The 19,929-nt window shown below is 31.8% G+C and overlaps 4 protein-coding genes across 4 annotated transcripts in view; 3 read left to right on the forward strand and 1 right to left on the reverse strand.

Annotated features, from left to right (window-relative positions):
• The first annotated feature begins 455 nt into the window (after window positions 1-455).
• LOC106617968 (trypsin-4) lies at window positions 456-1,962 on the forward strand. The gene is made up of 3 exons (XM_036360534.2): window positions 456-622; window positions 708-1,162; window positions 1,506-1,962. The coding sequence occupies exons 1-3, from the start codon at window positions 518-520 to the stop codon at window positions 1,696-1,698; spliced, it is 753 nt and encodes a 250-aa protein (XP_036216427.1). The 5' UTR covers window positions 456-517; the 3' UTR covers window positions 1,699-1,962.
• A 364-nt stretch (window positions 1,963-2,326) lies between these two features.
• Window positions 2,327-3,769, forward strand: LOC106617966 (exosome complex component RRP43). The gene is made up of 3 exons (XM_014235461.3): window positions 2,327-2,490; window positions 2,886-3,476; window positions 3,534-3,769. Exons 1-3 carry the CDS (start codon window positions 2,474-2,476, stop codon window positions 3,739-3,741), a joined length of 816 nt encoding a protein of 271 aa, XP_014090936.2. The 5' UTR covers window positions 2,327-2,473; the 3' UTR covers window positions 3,742-3,769.
• On the reverse strand, window positions 3,755-5,027 carry Tom20 (translocase of outer membrane 20). The gene is made up of 3 exons (XM_014235462.3): window positions 4,781-5,027; window positions 4,633-4,711; window positions 3,755-4,404 (listed from the first exon to the last, which is right to left on the reverse strand). The coding sequence occupies exons 1-3, from the start codon at window positions 4,908-4,910 to the stop codon at window positions 4,095-4,097; spliced, it is 519 nt and encodes a 172-aa protein (XP_014090937.1). The 5' UTR covers window positions 4,911-5,027; the 3' UTR covers window positions 3,755-4,094.
• A 5,692-nt stretch (window positions 5,028-10,719) lies between these two features.
• kug (FAT atypical cadherin kugelei) overlaps window positions 10,720-19,929 on the forward strand; it is a 43,487-nt gene continuing 34,277 nt past the window's right edge. Inside the window, exon 1 of the mRNA XM_014235444.3 lies at window positions 10,720-10,822. The gene's annotated coding sequence lies outside the window, so the exon portion shown is untranslated. The remainder of the gene's footprint in view (window positions 10,823-19,929) is intronic.

The raw sequence follows: 19,929 nt of genomic DNA on the forward strand, positions 1-19,929 counted from the left end.
CACGGACATAGCTATATGGACTCACCTCGTCACGCTGATCACTACATATAAATTTTATAGGGTCTCCGTCGTTTTCTTCTGGGTGTTACTCTGTTCCTGTTCAGAGTATAATTAAGGAAATTTATTATAAAGCACTGTGAAATAAATAAAAAGATCAAAGTTCTTTCATTCTCTTCCCCCTCGTCTTGTTAATAAAAACGCATTTTTAGTACCTCCAACTACATACACATACACATATTTTCATATTTAACGGAAATTTCAATGATAAATGTTTAACTTCGTCATCGAATTCACCCAGCTTCTTATCAGCATAAAAGATGTCTTTATATTATGGAATCACAAACTCATATCTTTTTCTTAACAATCACTATCAATACGCGCAAAACATTACCAAGAACATGCAATCATCGATAAATTTTGATTTCAATGTGCGAATAATGCGAATAATTTTGATACTAAACAACAGTTACGTTGAATTCTCTCACAGAAGTGAATGCTAGCCGCATAGTTTGAAAAAATGTTACCAATACTGCTTTTAATTAGCAATCTGCTTACACACACCTCCGCTCAAATACGCATTGTTAACGGAAAAGAAGGACGCATCGAAGATTTTCCATATCAAGTAACTATTACTTTTAATATTTTCTACTTTCTTTCAAAATTCAGTATCTGTATATACATACGTGCATACATATGTATATATTTAGGTTTCATTGCGCCGTTATTCAATTCATGTTTGTGGCGGTTCGATCATAGATGCACAGTGGGTAGTTACGGCCGCTCATTGCATAGAAGCTTTTGAAAAGCAATCGAGAGTATACTCTTTACGCATCGGTAGCACAAATCGGGACAAAGGCGGGGAAGTTGTGTCGATATTGAAGATATATAAACATCCTTTGTACAATAGTGAAACAATGAGCTATGATGTGGCCCTGCTACGAACACAAAAAAATCGTCTGCGTGGCAAATTTGTACATCCCATCAAATTACCTTCGCAAAATACACCGATTGTGGATAACAAGGAAGCGGTCGTTAGTGGTTGGGGACATATGAGCTCATCGGAACATGTTTTGTCGGAGCTCTTAAAGTATACCACCGTTAAAATAGTAAATCAACAGAAATGTTCCGAATTAATGAAAACACAAGGGATCGTCACCGAAGCGTGAGTAGTGTAAATAATACGTTTTTTTAGTATTTTTTAATAATTTACAAATTTGAACCGTTAAAAAAATGTATAAACATAGCCTTGACTTGTCTGTTAATATTATATGTATTATATATTGGCATAACAAAGAATATGACAGTCCAAACAATGTATTGTGTATTCTTTTTATATTTTGAGGTAATGAAATATCTGAAAAGAAAAATCAAAAAAGATTTTTCATAAAATATGTGAATAAAGAGATTTAAATTATATATGTATGATTTTTGCTATGTGTTTTTAAATTTTTTCTACACAAAGCTTTATTTTATTAAAAATATGATCAATGCGTGTTTCTTTTAAGAATGTTCTGTGCTGCAGCTAGAAACACGGATGCATGTCAAGGGGATAGCGGTGGTCCAATACAAAGTGGTAATATATTGATCGGAGTAGTAAGTTGGGGAGTGGGTTGCGCAGATCCCCACTACCCAGGCATTTATACACGTTTGTCTTATTCTGCTGTACGCATTTGGATCAAACTGATGACTTCATTATGAGTGTATAAAAGTCAAAATAAAACTATTTAACAATAAAGATTATTAGCATATTTCGGCATGAAACTTACATAAATTGTAATTATAAGTTTTCTAATTAATTATTGAAAAATATCATACACATTTTGAAAGCTTTTTTTTACAACTTCTGGCTTTAACTATACTGTAATGAAAGTGGACTGTGCTGATGCGCGAAATGGAAAATATATTAATTAATTTGGCATGATAATTTTATCGGTTTTTAATAAAAATGTATTATGTTATTAAGTGATACACCAGAACTTTACTGACAGATGGCTGCTAACCAGACATTGGGAAAACGTGTCTTAATATTTTATTAATGATTTTAAAATTAAATTTTTATTAAAGTAAGGTAAATATAAACGAAGAGGATTTTTTTTAAATTGTACTGTATTTTATGGTTAATGCGCGACAACTCCAAGTATAATGTTTTTCAACGTTGTGACGTAGTATTTAATCTCACTATACAAATTGTGAAATATAATCTAAATTAATATTTAAACAAATTTCTCGTGTTAAATTTTTCTTTTTTTAAATAATTTTTCCTGTATAATGAAGCACCCTGTACCAGAGAACGTAGATTCATATAAACAGAGAACGTGTATATGATATACGTTCTCTGATATAAATCTAAGTTCTATGGCTGTACCCAAATAGACTTTCCCCACAACCTCCTCAAGGATTTTATTTGACAGTTTAATATTTACATGTTTATTGCATAGATAAAATTTATTGACTGTTTTGGTTGATATTGGTTATGGCTGAACAACATAAGTAAGTATTTTTTAAATAAATAAAGCATTATATGCATATCTTTGTGTACTAGTTTTACTATTGTTAAACGAATAAATGACAACAAAACATGCTTACTTACCTTCGTTATTATGTACTAAGATACAGAACTTTGCACATGAGAATTATTATAGTTTTTCCTGTGTATCCTTCCCAATTGGCACAATAAGTGATTTAGATTTAAGCCAGGAGAATATATGACTGAATACTATCGATCAGTTTAGTGACCAATATATTGCTCGGTGAAAATTGTACATTCTAAATATAGTTTATAGAGATGTGCAAAATACCTTATTTAAGCGAATGATACTAGTTTAATAGTATTAATTTTAATAATTACATATATGTATATTTTCAATGATATATTTTTATCACAGGTTGATATATCCCGTTAAACATTTTCGCGATTTTCTCGAAAATGAAATACGTTTGGATGGCCGAACTTTTGATAAGTATCGGCCGATCGGTGTAAACATTGAATCTTTTCAACACTCTTTGGGGTCAAGTGCAACGAAAATTGGAAATTCGAACATTTTATGTGGAATACGGGCAGAGTTATCCAAACCACGAGCGTCCGCACCACATGCCGGTTATATTGTACCCAATGTTGACATGTCATTCACATCATGTTCAAAAGCTTCCTCATCGACAAATAATCAAAATGTGTCCGAAATATTGGACTGCTTTATATATCAAATTTTAAATGAGTCACATTGTTTGAATTTGGAGGATTTATGCATACATCCAGGAAAGTTGGTGTGGTGCCTTTATATAGATATAATTGGTTTGGAAGTGGATGGTGGTGTATTTGATGCTTCAATTTTAGCTTGTGCCTCAGCCCTTAGCACTCTAAAATTGCCCAAAGTTACATACGATGAGAAAAGTGGTAAAATAGAGATAGGCGATGATATGAAGGAGCTACATTTAAATATTTTTCCTGCTGTCAGCACCTACAGCATATTTGACAAGTAAGAATTTGGCTAAAATATTTTTATACAAGAAATTATTAAACAAATCATTTTCAGTGTTCTACTTGTGGATCCTACATATCGCGAAGAAAGTATTTCAAGTGCGGTGTTTCATCTCGGTGTACACGAAGATACAGTTGGACTTTTTCATAAAAGTGGCGGAGTACCGATCTCAGTAAAAGAAATACAGCAATCGGTTAAAAATGCTGTACAGAGAGAAAAAGAGATTACAAGCCTGCTAAATAGTTTGAAAACAAATCAATAAAACACACACAAAATTAGTAATATCTTAATGTGATAGTTTAATTTCTATTGACAACTTCAGGTTTAATTAACATTTAATAACTTCAAATTTTTATTTAACATAAATTGCCAATTTGGAACATTAATTTATTCGAAGGAACATTTACATACATAATTCAACTTGCCGAAATTGTGAAAACCTCCATTCTATTAAGATTTATTTTAATTTTATTTTACTTGTTTAAGAAGTATTTGTACATAAAAGCATATGTAATTAAACATTTTAGCTAGATACATAGGCAAACAATATATGTATTTATATGAATATCTATATATTAAGCAGATTTCCTTCATATTATAACATATGCTCAACAACTATTCTAGGTCATCAATCATAACTGAAGACTGGGGGCCATCTAGTCCAAGCGGAATATCAGCTCCTCCAATAGAATTAGCTGCAACAATTTTGGGTGTATCGTTCTCTGCACTTGCACGGTTACCAAACTCTTGCATTTTAAGAATTAGCATAGCAAATACTTGTGCTGGCAACGATGTTTGCAAAACTTGGAGAAGACGAGCTGGTTGTCCACATACAACTATAGCATTAGCAAGGTGCTCTACACCACTTTCAAATTCACCACGAGCAATTAATGTTTCGCCCAACTGAATTTCCTGAAGGAAATACCTGCAAATAATTTTTTTTTTAAACAAAGTATGGGAAAGTCAAAACAAATAATCGTATGTATGTATATATGTATAATACATTCTTATAACAATGACGCATTGCTGCAGGCGTTTCACACCCTGTATAGAGTGTCTAATGTGTTATGAACTCTTGCTTAGAACTATTGCAATCATTTGAAAAAAGCACGTTGCTAAATTACATAAGGTATAAATAAGGCTTGATAGTTACCTTTCAATTGCTTCATGGTCATTGAGGTTTGGTATTCCACTGCGGCCAGCATTTCCATTTTTGCGGGTACGACGTCTGCCTAAAATATATTGTTGTAATTGTATATATTTACACAAACTTCACGTTGTCTTAAATGCCAAGTACTTACGCTCGCGGACTTTCTTCTTGTAATCAGGATCAGTGCGCCGTTTACTGTCGAAATAAATGCAATATCCAATGAAAATTGTGCCCGCAACACCCGCTGCTATACCTATCGCCGTTTTATTGATCGCATTCATATTTAAATACTTTGAAACTTAAATATAAGCGAAAATATTTTCCCCAGATATGAATGAAAAAAATTTGACTTCACCCAACTTACTCCGACCAGAGAACGGGCAGAGTGAATGATATGAGAATGAATAAATGAAACACAGCATGCCGTAATTAAAAAGTATTAAATAAAGCAAAATACAATCGTCATGTAACAGGGTGCGTAACAGAAAATATAAAGAACCCTATACCAGAGAATGTTAATGAATAGAGAAGAGGCAAATGTTAAGAAGCACTAATTGTAGCTTTTCACAAGAGGGAACATCGAAAAATACAACTTCGATACAACTTAATACAGATAATGTTAATAAATAGAGAAGGCGCAAATGTTAGCTGTGCTAAAATGTAAACTAATCAAAGGGAACATCGAAAATGCGCAAATTCGAAAGTTCAATTACACCACGTCAAAAAGGTACCTTCCCCTCATAATAATCGAACTCAACAAGCTACACCACTCTAAGCAGGAACCAAGTAAATTTTCACTACCTTATAAAGGAACGGCTAATATACAGTGGGTCACAGCTTATTTGATACAGCAGTCGATATAAATTTCGAATCCTAATATTTTCTAAACTGAAAGGAATATTGAAAAAATTTAAACGCTATATTATAGTGTAAAGAATTTCATATATATAATCTACTTCATTTATTTCAAAAATATTTTATTTTCAAATATATGTATATAAAATTAGAATTACTGCTTAATTTCAGGTCACAGCTTATTTGATACAGTTCAATTCATTCTAAAAAAACATAAACAAATCACTTTCCATCTTAAATTTTAATATTTTGTGTGAAAGCCTTTCGCCTTAACAAGAGCCTGGATCCCGGTTGGCATTGATTTGACCAACTTTTGTGTGGTTTCTGGGGTAATTTTCTGCCATTCCTCTAGTAGCGCCTTTTTCAATTCCTCTTTGTTCGAAATTTTGTGGCTTCGAAGGTTTTTGTATAATAATGCCCACAAATTTTCAATAACATTCATATCAGGTGACTGTGCCGGGGGTGTCATCAAATGGGGACAGTTCCATATGAGCCAGGATTGAGCGACTGCTGCTTTGTGTTTTGGGTCGTTATATTGATAAAAGCGGAATTTTTCTTTTATATCAAGATTCTCGGCACTTTGCAGCAAATTCCTTCTTAGGATATTAAGATACATATTTTTGTCCATTGTCCCTTCAATAAACTCCACATTTCCTACACCGGCTGCGGACATACAACCCCAAACCATCACAGTTCCACCGCCATGTTTCACCGTAGCTCTCAAGTTCTCCTTATTTAGCTCTCTATTCTTTTTTCGCCAAGCGTAAGACATGCTGTCGGACCCAAAAATATTGAATTTTGACCCGTCTGAAAATATAACCGTGTTCCGAAAATCATGGGTCTTACAAACATGTTCCCGAGCGAACTTTTGTCGACATATTTCTTTTTTTTTTACTAATAAATGGTTTCTTACGAGCAACTCGGCCATTAAAATCATGTTCGCGGAGTACGCGGCGGATAGTTTCAGCATGCATGTTTTTCCTAATTCTTGCTGAACATCTACAACCAATTTTGGAGCCGATAGTTTGGGGTTTACCTTGATTTTTCGAACAATATAGCGCTCGTCGGTAGCACTAAAAATTTTGTTTGGCGCGCTTCTGCCTTTATTTTCCACTCGATTTTCATGTAAATATCGCTCAATGATGTGATGTACAGTGGAGGCACTAAGGTTCACAATTTCACCAATTTTTCGAACCGATTTACAATTTTTAAAATGGTTTATGACCAGTTCACGCTGCACAATTGTTGTTACTAGAGGAATGGCAGAAAATTACCCCAGAAACCACACAAAAGTTGGTCAAATCAATGCCAACCGGGATCCAGGCTCTTGTTAAGGCGAAAGGCTTTCACACAAAATATTAAAATTTAAGATGGAAAGTGATTTGTTTATGTTTTTTTAGAATGAATTGAACTGTATCAAATAAGCTGTGACCTGAAATTAAGCAGTAATTCTAATTTTATATACATATATTTGAAAATAAAATATTTTTGAAATAAATGAAGTAGATTATATATATGAAATTCTTTACACTATAATATAGCGTTTAAATTTTTTCAATATTCCTTTCAGTTTAGAAAATATTAGGATTCGAAATTTATATCGACTGCTGTATCAAATAAGCTGTGACCCACTGTATGTATGCGCAGATGTTCCTTGTCAAGCGTGTTAAGGAAAATTAGAATAACAAAAAGAAGTAATAGATTTTGAAGAACATTTATACAAAGAAGGAAAAATTAAAATTAATATAAAATAAATTTAATACAAAAGGCTTATAAAAATTAAAAAAGACATACCACAACATCTGTGATAGGATTTGAACTCAGGCAAAATATTTGATGTAAATTTGCAATAAGGAGCTGTGCTATACAAGCAGATTAGATTTGTTCATGCAACGCACAAAAACGTGTTGAAGAACTTATCTATTAATTACCTATTTTGTTGTAAATTTTGGGGCTTTGCCTAATAATCCTCTTATATAATTTGTAGGATTGTTTTATATTACAAAAACTATAATTTTTTTGTAATATGCAAATGTAAATTAGCATGTGCATAATTGATTTAAGAACATTCTTTGTGTCTATTTATAGATTTTTCCCTGTTTCGGTCATTGCTTGGTGTATTTCAAAAGAGTCGAAGTTGTATTCTTTGATGTTCCCTCCTCTGAAAAGCTCAAATTAGTACATTTTAACATTTGCGCCTTTTCTATTTATTAACATTCTCTGATTATTCTTTTCTATACATCAAGTAAAACTAAAGTTGGTATAAATTCTTTGATAAATCTTATAATAGAATCAGCTTCATTTGTAGGAAAGCTTAAAGGTCATTTTGCTATAAAGCCCTTTCTTTTCTATATAGCATATTTAATTAGATCGACTAGACAAAAATCTGCGCTATAATTAACTTCGTATATGGGAACAGTTTTTAACTGGAAATACATTATTATATTATTTTATCCATTTATGGCATTTCTCCTATAAAAATCATTATATTGAAATTTCTGATGTACCAATTTCATAGAGATTCCGTTATATAAATTCATTGGTAAATAAAAATGAAGACTATATATATATATACAATATTACATTATATACATATATAAGAAAATTATGGGATAAGCTATGTATTTTGGTCTTAATATTTTAATATAACAAATCATAGCTCAAATGTAGATGGCGCTCTCTTAAACAGAGGTGATTACAATATAAAATCAATTTTATAGTTGTAAGGTATTTTTTATAGTTATAAGGTATAACACAAATATAAATATGTATTAGCATTTTAAAGTATGTACGTAAGTACCTATATTTAATATTGGTATAGTTTTATTTATTATTTTTTTTATTTTTTAACCATAGTGGTTTTTGTTGTAATTGAAGTTTCCTGACCTGAAGCTCTCTGGCATTGACGAGAAATTCTTGTATAATCACGATGCGCCATCATGACTTCATAGTGTATGAATGAGGCATCAAAAACAAAATAAAATCTATATAGCGGAAGACATTACTGGTGCAATTTTGTTTTCGTAATTCTTGGTGACATTTGCCACAGCTTAAACCGAGAAGGTAAGTGTGTATTTACATTGGGACTCTTTTGTAACACAAACCGGTTATTTGTGGGCGAGGGGACGACGAGGAAAGACGAAGGGATCGTGCCACTCTCACTTTGTGTTCTTGTTCGTAACAGCTCGCTGCTACCTTTTTCAGCATTGCTTTTCACTTTAAAATTCTCTTAATGGTTGCAAGAGCGCTGGGTTTCAAATGCATATATACCATTTGTTCAGAAATTTGAATTCTGTTATCTATTTTATGTATGTAATATGCAATTTTAAATAAGGAGAAAATTAAGATACTCAAAAATATTTAATTTAAATTTTTAATAGCTTATAGCGGTATTAAATGTAATAATATACGAGTATACATAAAAAGGTATTCAATACATTCTGGTGGATTAGAGAATTCCCAACTTAAGTATTTCTTTGAAACTATTAAGCGGGTATTATGCATATTGTTCTACCGTATGCATGGTAATTCCCTGCAAGCAAAATGTGAGACCTTACCATACAACTGAAATATGCAACACACTCTAAGTGTTGCGTTGCCAAAACGCACAAATATTTGCGAAAATTTTATGAAAAGGAATGACTCTTTTTGCTCGTGTGATTGAACAGAGCGACACCAAAAGAGAATTTGCCGATAATGAGGGTCAAAAGAGTCCCAATATAAACTCAGTATAACGGTACAAACTTGGTGTAATCTCTATCTCTATCATTCTTGATAGTGACTGTTATGACGTAAAGTTGTAACAATAGAGAACATTCCAAAATTATTTTGAAGAATGCTATAGTTTTTGCCCGGATAAAAAACTGGATCCGTTCCGTTTACGTAGATCTGACTATCGCGGAATAATTCACGGAAAATAATTAAGATATAACCAAATTTATTTTAATTATTTCTTGTACAATGGGGTGAGGACTCAATTACCAAATAAAAATAAGTTTTGTTTTGGTTAGAAATTACATGACCCTCTGGCTTTGTTAGTAACCCTGGATAACACGCTCATAGGCAAAATTTAAGGCAGCCATCTTCAGAGTATGAGCACTTTTTCATTATGTATTATTAAGCGGTCCGATAAGTATTTAACCTCACCAACCGAAAGCCCCACTATTGCAAGAGGATCGTGTAGTACATTGGATGGCGAACGAAAAAAATGGTTAAACGAGATTGATCGAGGTCCTACATTGGTTTGTAATGAGCAACGCACAAGTTACCATGGAGGTTAGCGTGAAAAAGTTCACGATTTTATAATGACATGCTGTCATAGGCATATAAAAAGACCGTTTGAGTATTATTTTGCATGAAATAGTAAACATGAGGAAGCTGGTACACACCAGGGGCCAAGGATTAGTCACAAACCCAGGAAATATATTAGTTAGAAGTCAATGACGGTCCTATCGGCTGGAAATGTATCGACCACCATTTTTTGGAATTCACAACGTGTGATCTACATCGACTACACTTCCTATTCTGCTGGCTAAGTGTGTATGGCACTCGTATATGAAATAAGGTCTGAAGACCTCCTAATAATTCTCTAAGGTAATGATATAGGATTTAAGCATTTAAAGTTAAGTGTGCTCTAATAATTGTTTCTAAGCATTCATATCATTGACTTCTTCTAATCTACTAAACAAGTTATGTTCGTTGTATTTTGTAGACGGTAAATGCAGGAGAAAGACCACCTTTTATACTTAGGCAAACAGATGTATTTAATGCCAAGTGCCCAGCTGGCAAAGCTTCTGAAATGAATGAATGAAGTCATACAAGTATTTTACTTTTTATTTTACCACATTTTCATTAACGCGGTCACCACAAACAATGATGGAAACAAAGAAGACAGAGCTTATTCCAATGAAGGTTATATTATTACTGTTAAGTATTGCTAACAAATGCTACCATATATATGTACTTAATTTGTGTCTTTCCGTATTTTACTACCATATTTTAACATTCTCTTATGTTACTTCCCCAATTGCCTCTAGTTAGTTTTAGGTTAACATACTCTGTTTCTATGCTGTTACTGACAACACGTTATGTACAAATAACAGCGGATAGCTGAATCAAACAGCACCGGTGAGAGCCGCAGAGATAGAAAACATGCACTCAGTCAAATACATAGGTGCTCACACAATGGGATTCTTTCAACGGCGAATGGCAACGGCAATGCATGAACAAGATACGATTAGGATTTTTAGTTCAGTTCACCGTAGGCTTTAAATACGTTAAGTTTATTGCAGCTACACACGCGGGTAGAGTTATACCGAGTTGGGCGTAGGTTGACAAAGTAAGCATTTATAAAATTAAAAAAAAAAAAAATTATTATTACATCTGTGTATATGCACGAGCAATTGTTTAAGTGTATGAAAAAGTAAAATAACTTAAAAAAATTTAATCATTAAATGTGATGTTGGGGAAAAAATATTGTCAATGTTTAAAGTATGTAGTTCAATGCTGTTGGAAATTATAAATTTAATACCTGACAGAAGAAAGAAGTTTCGCCACTGACTGGCTGACATCAGGTACTCGAACTACTGGTTTTTCTAGTATGTGTGTGTTGGTGAGCTTCGTCCGCCAACGTTACGCGAGAGAGAGCGTACTTACTTGCGTTCAAACCGCTTTAAATGATGTTCTGGCACAAAAATTATGTATGTGTGTGCGTTTATGTTTATATGCGTGTGTGCGTGTATTGGTGCATAGACGTTACAAATAATTAATGAATTACAAAAAAGGGAAAAGTAATTCAATTAATATTTTTATTACAACTGAAAAGATGAGTTTAGAATATTAAGTTCACGAAAAGTCGTCGCCAACATGCGTTTGTTTACACAAACGTATGTGATAAGCCAAGAATGTTGCATGGCTAATGCTATTTGTGTATGCGGTATGTTTTAACGTTGTATGAATGTTGTTATTATAAAAAAACGCGTTTAATAAACGTATTATAGACATACGCATGTAAATATGTGATATCGGTATATATTTATGTGTTTTGAAATATATTTGATATATAAGTAAACTGGTATCTGTGAGATAACTCACATATAAATGCTTGTGTTTCCGTGCCGTCTACCTGTGAACACCGTGTAAATACAAATAATGATCACCTAGTTGCTGGAAAGCGTAACTTTTATTTGTTTGTTTTACAGAAAATGGTAAATGATTTTCAGAAAAAATAAAATTAATAAAAAAAAATGAAAAAGGAGAATGCGTTAAAAATATATAAAAGATAAAATGTGGTGTCACACAAAGCTAACCATGTAATATTCACGTACGTGTTTAAATAAATGTCGAGCGTTTAACCTCAAAGGGTGTGATCAATTGTGAAATTTATTGTAACGATTTCCCAACTGCTTGTAGAACATGCAGCAAGTAGGAAAGTAGTACTTTTTTCAACCATTGAACTACAAAACATGTGAAAGTGTGTGTATTTTATTACCGGCAACAGTTTGGAATTTAAGTTTAATGTACAACATAAGCCACAACACAACAAAAACAGCAGCTTTTAATGAGTGATCGTCGTTGCGCCCATCAGTGGCTGCACATTTTATTTGATGACCTAAATGCTACGAAACCAAAAACAAGCGAGCAAAATGAAAAAAACACTAATTTACATATACACATACGTGTGTACATACATACGTAGATGCACATAACTTCATGAAGCAGCAGCACCTTTAATCCATGTGTTGAAGGCTTGTTAAGCTAAAAAATATTTTGTCTTGTTAAGAATTGTGAAAAGCGAAAGCTTCCAAAGTGTAACATAAATTTAATAAATAAAAATACAAAAGTGTAAACACACAAAGTGTGCTTGTGTTAAGTGTCAAAGGTTGCAGCAGCGATAATAAGCGCACTAACAAGTTGAAATTATTTATAAAGGTCTCTCATTAGGCACTAATAATTCGCTTAATTAACGAATGGGTGCTACGCAAAGCTAATGGCAAACTCTGCAGATGCGTTATATTAAAATATTGCTTATTATACTCTGTGTTTTCCATATTTATGAGCTTTAAAATACACGCCCTGTGCACATGTGTATAAATCGATTTGAGAAAGAAATTTTTTAAAACTAAAAATTCTTAAATTACGTTCGACATTTCATTGATTTGTAATTTAATTGGTTTTACTTAAAAATTTGGAAATCATTTTTCATTTGTGAAGTTCGAATATTCATGACTTAAAAGTGAGATTCCAACTTGCTTATTTGGCTACAATTGGAACAAGGGGTGGTGGAATATTTTGCGCAATTTTTTTTGCGAAAGTAATATTTTAGTTCCACATATTTATATCAGAGTTCAGTGTAATATGTTGTACTTTACATTTTACCTTTGCCAAATCTGGCTTCTTTAGCCCAAATTTCAAAGCATCGATATCAGTAATCGATTGTTGCATCGTATCAAATGGCGACATTTGAAAACTTATTTTGGAATCTTCTTTCCTAATTAATTCCTAAATTCGCCCTAGCCAAATGAGTCGATTTCCAGTGTATACGTTAAACCGGTAATTTAAGTTATCTGTGTACAATATACTAACAAATTTTTATTCAATTATTAAAAAGATAAATAATATATCTTATCTTATGACATTTTGCGCCAATTTTTTAAATTACAAAATCGACGATTTGTTTGTTGTTTTAGCGGTGTAAAGCATTCTGAAAATAATTTTACGGAATGTTGCTGAAATTACAGTTCTTGACCAGATTCAAAACTATATCCGTTGCTATTACGTTGACCCGTCTGTCCATATACATACATTACCACATGTAGCAATAATTTCGTTGTCCTTAAATTTTTCTTGTTCTTCGACAGATGTTTTAACCTTTTATGTTATGAAAGGATAAATGATTACAAATAACTTTTCAATATTAGCTTTGATGAATTTATGAACAATATTGGACCGTATATATTATGTATGCAAATTATTCGATTTAGTCGGTTACTAGCGAAAAATGTTTTTTTAGTGTAGATCCTGTTTCGGTTCATAAATAAGAGTTTTCGTAATATTTCGACTCTGGCACCATCTGGCGGACTCAATTTTAAAATTTATTTTTTCCATTGTCAATAAAAAAGTTTTTTGGTAAAAAATTCGACTCCATCGTTACCTATTTTAGCTATATGTCTATAACATATTCTGAATTGTAAGCTACACAACAAACATTATATTTATGTATTCCATTTTATATATATTAGATATTTAATACTTCTTACTAATAACAAAAATGACTTAAATCAAAACAGTTGCTTAGTAACATACGAAAAATCATAATTACATTCTTAAATTATTCAATATTTAATTGTAATTCAACACGTGGCTTGCTTCCCCTCCCATTTGTCAATATAATAACAAAAAGTGTGGTCTGCAGTTGAGAGCTTCCTCCACATATCAAATGGGTTATTTATAAAGACCGTTTTTTATAGCAGAAATGCAATTAAAGCTTTGTCCATTCTTGCCTTGCTTATAAGCATGTACATATATATTTCTTAATTCCTATAAGTTAGTGTTTCTAATCGCAAGCCGAGCATTGAGTTTACACTTCAGCAAGAATCCACTTGTCTGCTTTAAGTACTTTTATAAAAAGCAACCTGGCATTAAAACTATAATTTAAAACATTTTTTGTTTTTGATAATGCTATTAAAAGTGTAGTACTTCTACTCATTAAAATGATTGAAGAAGAAATCTAGATGCTATCTGAAGTGTGGATCAGAAGTACCCAACCTGCCAGGGATTAAAAATATTATTGTTTATTAGACTATAAATTTTGTCTGCAAAATAAAAATAAAACCAACTAGATTTATTCATTCTATGGAAATTTACGTACATACATTCATATATACATACATACTGAAGTTAAGTTTAGGGGTATTGTTTTTATACTCTTGCAACATGTTATATCACCTAAAACTAATCGAGTTAGATATAGGGCTATGTATATATAAACTATCAGGATAAAGCGACGAGTTGAAATCCGGGTGACTGTCTGTCCGCCCGTTCGTCTTTCCGCGCATACATATCTCCCAAACCATTCAAGCTATAATATATTAACTAAATTCGCTCAGAACCAATCCCTTAAGCACCACTACCGACACTGTAAAAAGGGATGACACCTTAGCCTGTTTGGACGAGTTGATATCACACTCATATATCTCCCTTGAAAATTGTTTTTAATATAATTTTCGCTGACCGGAAGTAAAATATAGTTATAAAACTAATTGAGTCTATGACCTATAATATAACTTAATGAAGTACCAAATTTAATTGTATTTTATTCACGATTTCGTCGAATAATGTATGTTGAATTCTTTCGCAACAAAGTTGCAAGAGTATAAAATGTTCGGGGACACCCGAATGTAGTCCATCCTTACTTGTTTTTCTTTTGTTTTATGAATTGTTTTTTTTCATTATGTGTATAGGTGAAAAAAGCTGATTCAGTGATTTCATTAAAGCACTTTGTTTATGCTTTAAAAGCGGTCTGATTTTTCTGAGAAACTAGCCATTGCCATGGCCCAAAATAAATTTTAATGAGATCAAAAGTACCTACTTGGGAACAGAAATATAATAAGACAGTTCATCAATATCTTGATTTGTATTGGTATTCTGCTTTTTAAAAGATGGATTTAGAATTGTGAAGAGCTGTTCCTGTGAAGATATTCGACAATGATTTAACCTTCTTGCCTATTTTCGTAAACCGTGAAACCAGCACATCACTTTTGTTTTTAAAGACGAAGGGAAATAAAATCGAAATAAATATGTAGTAACTTTTTTGGTTGTTGCTTTATATTTTTCATAATGAGCGACCTCTTCAAAATTCTTTTATACCTCAAAAGTCAATATTTCAAAATCGCGATTTTAAAAGCTGTCTGAGAAATCGAGAAATGTAAGGAGGAAAAGAGGAACAGTGATAAATTCCTGCTCCCTAGTGCAGGTTTAGAACATTTTTTACCGAAATATAATTTTTATATTGTTCATTCAAGGTTTTATGATGCTTAGCAAAGCGTTACATACTTGTATATAGGAATAGAGCGACCACTTGTCAAACGAAAAGTAAAACTTGATGAAAGTATAGAAAAATGGGTTGCGTTTTGTGGTTAGTTGGATTTCTAGTTGTAAACTGGTTTTTGTTCTGATTCCTCTTTATAGATTCTTTACATACTTATGTATGTGACTTTGCTCGACCACATTTATATGATTCTTTCTATGCTAAGTGTTATAATAACGCTGAAGGTATTCAAAAGCAAATTAAGCCATTTCTTCATTTTGAGAACTTCTACTTGTGCTATATGTTCAAAAATACATACCCCACCTTATTTTCTAAAACTACCAACAACTATCAAAATGTAGTATATATTTGAAATAATTCTTAAATTCGTTAAGGTAAATTATATCTAAAAGAACTTTCTTTCCCACTCGCTTACAAAAAAAAAAAGAGTATTGTAAATACATATGTATTTATAAACACAAAAACTTCAAATCCAATTATATTCATAACATTGTTTATATTACGAGTGTGAAATAATAGTAAACTTCATATACTCTGCGAAGTTAATATTTTCATATATATGTATGCATACACATATACATAAATATATTATGTATTACAAAAAAAAGCTTGATTACTAGGCAACAAAAAATGTTTTAGTAGATAAGGAGCTTTCTGTGCATCCATCATTTGGCGATGATCTAATTACAAACATTCCTTCCTAATTAAAAAAGTGGACTATAAACAATAAATTGTAGAAAATAAAAAGACTGAGCACCTAACTGTAAAAAGTTTAAACTGATTAGCATTGTTGAAATACTATACTGTGCCAGAAAGTAATCTCTTTGCCTTTTTAGATTAATTTTTGCAAATAATTTATTTTCATCATAGAAATTAAAAAGCAAAGTATTCAAAGTATTTCTATTATGCATAATTATTAATAAATGAAAATAACTGTTCAATAGTGTTTGTCGATTTTTTTTTATTGAAACAGAATACTTCATTTGCTGAGTTGACTTCATGACTCTGTTATGTTTTTTTTTTGTTTACAATTTTTTAGTGTTTTGTTATTTTTTTGGACATGCAATTTGTATGCTGATTAACTTTTCACTGTGAAAATAGAGAAAAAAGTACCATGTGCACAGAAAATCATTTGCAAATATACAGTTATAGAACAGTTTATCAGTCTATTGGCATTTAATTGAACAGTCAATTTTGATTGAATGGCATCATTTTTCAGTCATACGAAATTGAATTTGTTTGTTTATTATTATTGTTATAATATTGGCAAGTCAAGCCCGCGTTTTACTATCGCAAGGCTTTGTTTACATTTGATTTTGACATTTTATCTACAATTATCTGTTATAATTCTTGTAAGTATTTGGATCACAAAAAGTTTCTGAGACTTAAAAACAGTGCTAATTATTAATCTGACCTTTACAGATTTTTTAATTTCTTTCTGAACAAAACAGAATTCAGTGAACTCTTGCCTACATTGCCTCTAAAGGATAGATACAGACCTAAAGGTAATTCGAGAGAACTTTTCTGAGGTGGACAACAGGTCTCATAGTTATCCTTTAACACTAATAAATCATTGCTTCCAACTTTTTTGTACCAAAGTAAGCAAACCATACCCGAAATACCTGACAAACTTTAACCTTAAATCCTGTTATGGACTACAATAATATCAGCAAAGCAGTAATATCCCTCAGTCCCAAATCTTCTAGTTACGATATACCTCGTATACCTAAAGTACTGCTTCCATGTAACCGAAATCTTCCGTAATTTGATTCACCTCAAATCAGTTTAAATAAAATAGAGCATAAAACGCCGAGATTGACACTAGCTTATTTTTTTTAATAGGAGTAATGAATATATTTTTATTCTTGAAAATTTTAGTATAATTGATGATATCTTTTTTTTTTGTGCTTTAAAAGTAATGTCATAGATATAGCACACATGACTTTCACCATCATGTAGATAGCGGCTTCGTCAATATTTCGTCGTTTTTGTCGCGGCAGAAAACATTCTATAAATAATTTTGAGGAATGCTGCCGTATTATGTCCTTGGCCAGATAAAAATCCGTGTAGGTTCCGGTTACGTATACCCAACTGTGGCGACAACGGACCTGGTGAATCGCTATCAAAATAGTATTTTCATGGATATATCTAGTGTCGAAAAAAAATACCCCTGATTTACAAAGCCTGATAGTGCTCTTAATTACTAACCATCGATTGAGTAAAGCCATTAGAAAAATCTGTTTGACCCATTTCATAATGAGTAATAGAGTTTAACACGCATCACTGAGTCCATTTTAAACTATATAATTTAAATTACCATGGACATTATCTGAATTATGTCTATGACCTTTAGTGACAAAGTGATTATGGTTTATAGGGATGATTTCATTGGTACATTGTAAAGTAGATTAGTTCCTTCTTAGTTAGTGTTTGGAAGAACTGCGAAACTTTTGTCAAAATTTATAATGATGTAAGTTTTTTGACTCAAATTCGTGCATCATCAAGTTACGTATTAAGACCTCGATGCTCAATTATTTCGAATTTTTTCTATTTCATCTAACGAATTTCAAATTTCCAAAATTAAAACTATTTAAACATCATTTTATAAATCTTAAGCTGCGAAGCATATATAAATATAAAAATATGTTTAATTAAAGTCAGTAAAAGAAATCCATTTTCAATAGATGACTTTCGTAATCTGTATCTCGCGTAGTATAAGTGATATCTGGTTACACTATATGGTGTTAGAAAGTCAAGATTTCGTACAAATGAAACTTTTTTCGATTGCTTGACTCCAGAAAAGAGACAATTTGTCTTAATTGAACAATTTTTTTTGCGGTAAAGGTGAAAACGTAAGCCAGGACCAATTTTGGGTTCGTATATTCATTTCCGGTATTTGATTTTACTGATGAAAAATTGGCCTCAAGAGATGCTTGTGAAAATCGACGTCCCAGTTGGTTTCCAATAGGGACGAGGGCATTATGAAATTATCTTCAAAATGACAACAAGTTATCGAATAAAACGGTTCATAACCACCTATTTTACCTAATTTGAATCATTCTAGCTATGCTAAATAAAACATTCAATTTGAAATAAAAATAATCGGTTTTGTTTTGCTAGTCCTTATACTTACATATATTTGTCTAGGTTAGGTTAACCTATATTTGTGTACATGTATATATGTATGAAGGTATTTTACCAAATGTGACTTGTAGCTTCAAAAATTTTAAATGCACAATACTTATGTTAATACAATGCTCTGCCTTTAAGCATACATATGTATGTATGTATATAAGTACATATAATCATACAACATCAGTTGCCTCTATGTGAACTTGTAAGAAGTTACGCGACATTAGAGAACTTCTATAAATTTTTCAGCGTTAGAAAACTGATTTTTAACTTTGTCATTAACTGTTTCCTAATTTTTATCGTTTTTCAAATGTGATTCAATATGCAACGAAAAAATTGTTTACATTCCATTGAAGTTTAAAACACTTGTGTGTGCACACCGAAGTACAAGTATGCGTTTGTGTGTGTGGTTTCCCCAGTATTGACTTTAGATATAGTGTTTTTTAGCAAACAAATGCTCTATACATAAATAAATACATAGGTATATGTATGTAAAAGTGTATAAGGGTTGTAAAAACTTGGTTTAGTTGGATGCAAACATACATACATACATACACCTAGTTTCCGTTTGATTTACTGATAAATTTCTTCACATCGATATTGGATTACGTATAAAATTATTTATTTGGGTTTCTGTGCATTTATTTGTTTTTGTAATGAGCTGCTATGCGGTTGCATATGCTTGTTCTACATTCAACATACATAGAAACATACATACATATGCATGTAGATGCATTATGTAGTTGTAGGTATGCAATTGCTCTTCCCTAATTATAGTTTACGCTTTCATATGCTATTACAAAAGTTCTGGCTCTATATATGATGGATATATGTACAAGTACATATGTATATGTATGTACATAAAGCTACAAATTTATTCTTATATACATGTATATATATATATATATAGTTGTATTTAATTGCACGTACGCACTTAACGGCAATTTGAAGTGAGCTTGTGTGGCATTTTGGTGCAAATCCGTGGTTGATTTTGTTGCAGGCATTCATCTGCTTAGTCGATCCCCATAGTAAAAATGTAGAACAATTTCGCGAAAACTACTTCATTTTCATATGCTCAACTCGTTTTAAATTTCATACATTCGCTACGTTTGAGCTCTACTCTCTTGTCAAAAATTTTACATATAAAAGCAACAACAATGATATTTAGTTGAGTACAATACAGGAGATTACATATCTGGATAAAAAGTGCGTTAAAAAGCGTATTCTATCTCTATTTGTTTGTGCTAAAATTTCTCAGTATGCTA

The sequence above is a fragment of the Bactrocera oleae genome, chromosome 6 (assembly GCF_042242935.1).
Source record: "Bactrocera oleae isolate idBacOlea1 chromosome 6, idBacOlea1, whole genome shotgun sequence".
In the NCBI taxonomy this organism is placed as follows: domain Eukaryota; kingdom Metazoa; phylum Arthropoda; class Insecta; order Diptera; family Tephritidae; genus Bactrocera; species Bactrocera oleae.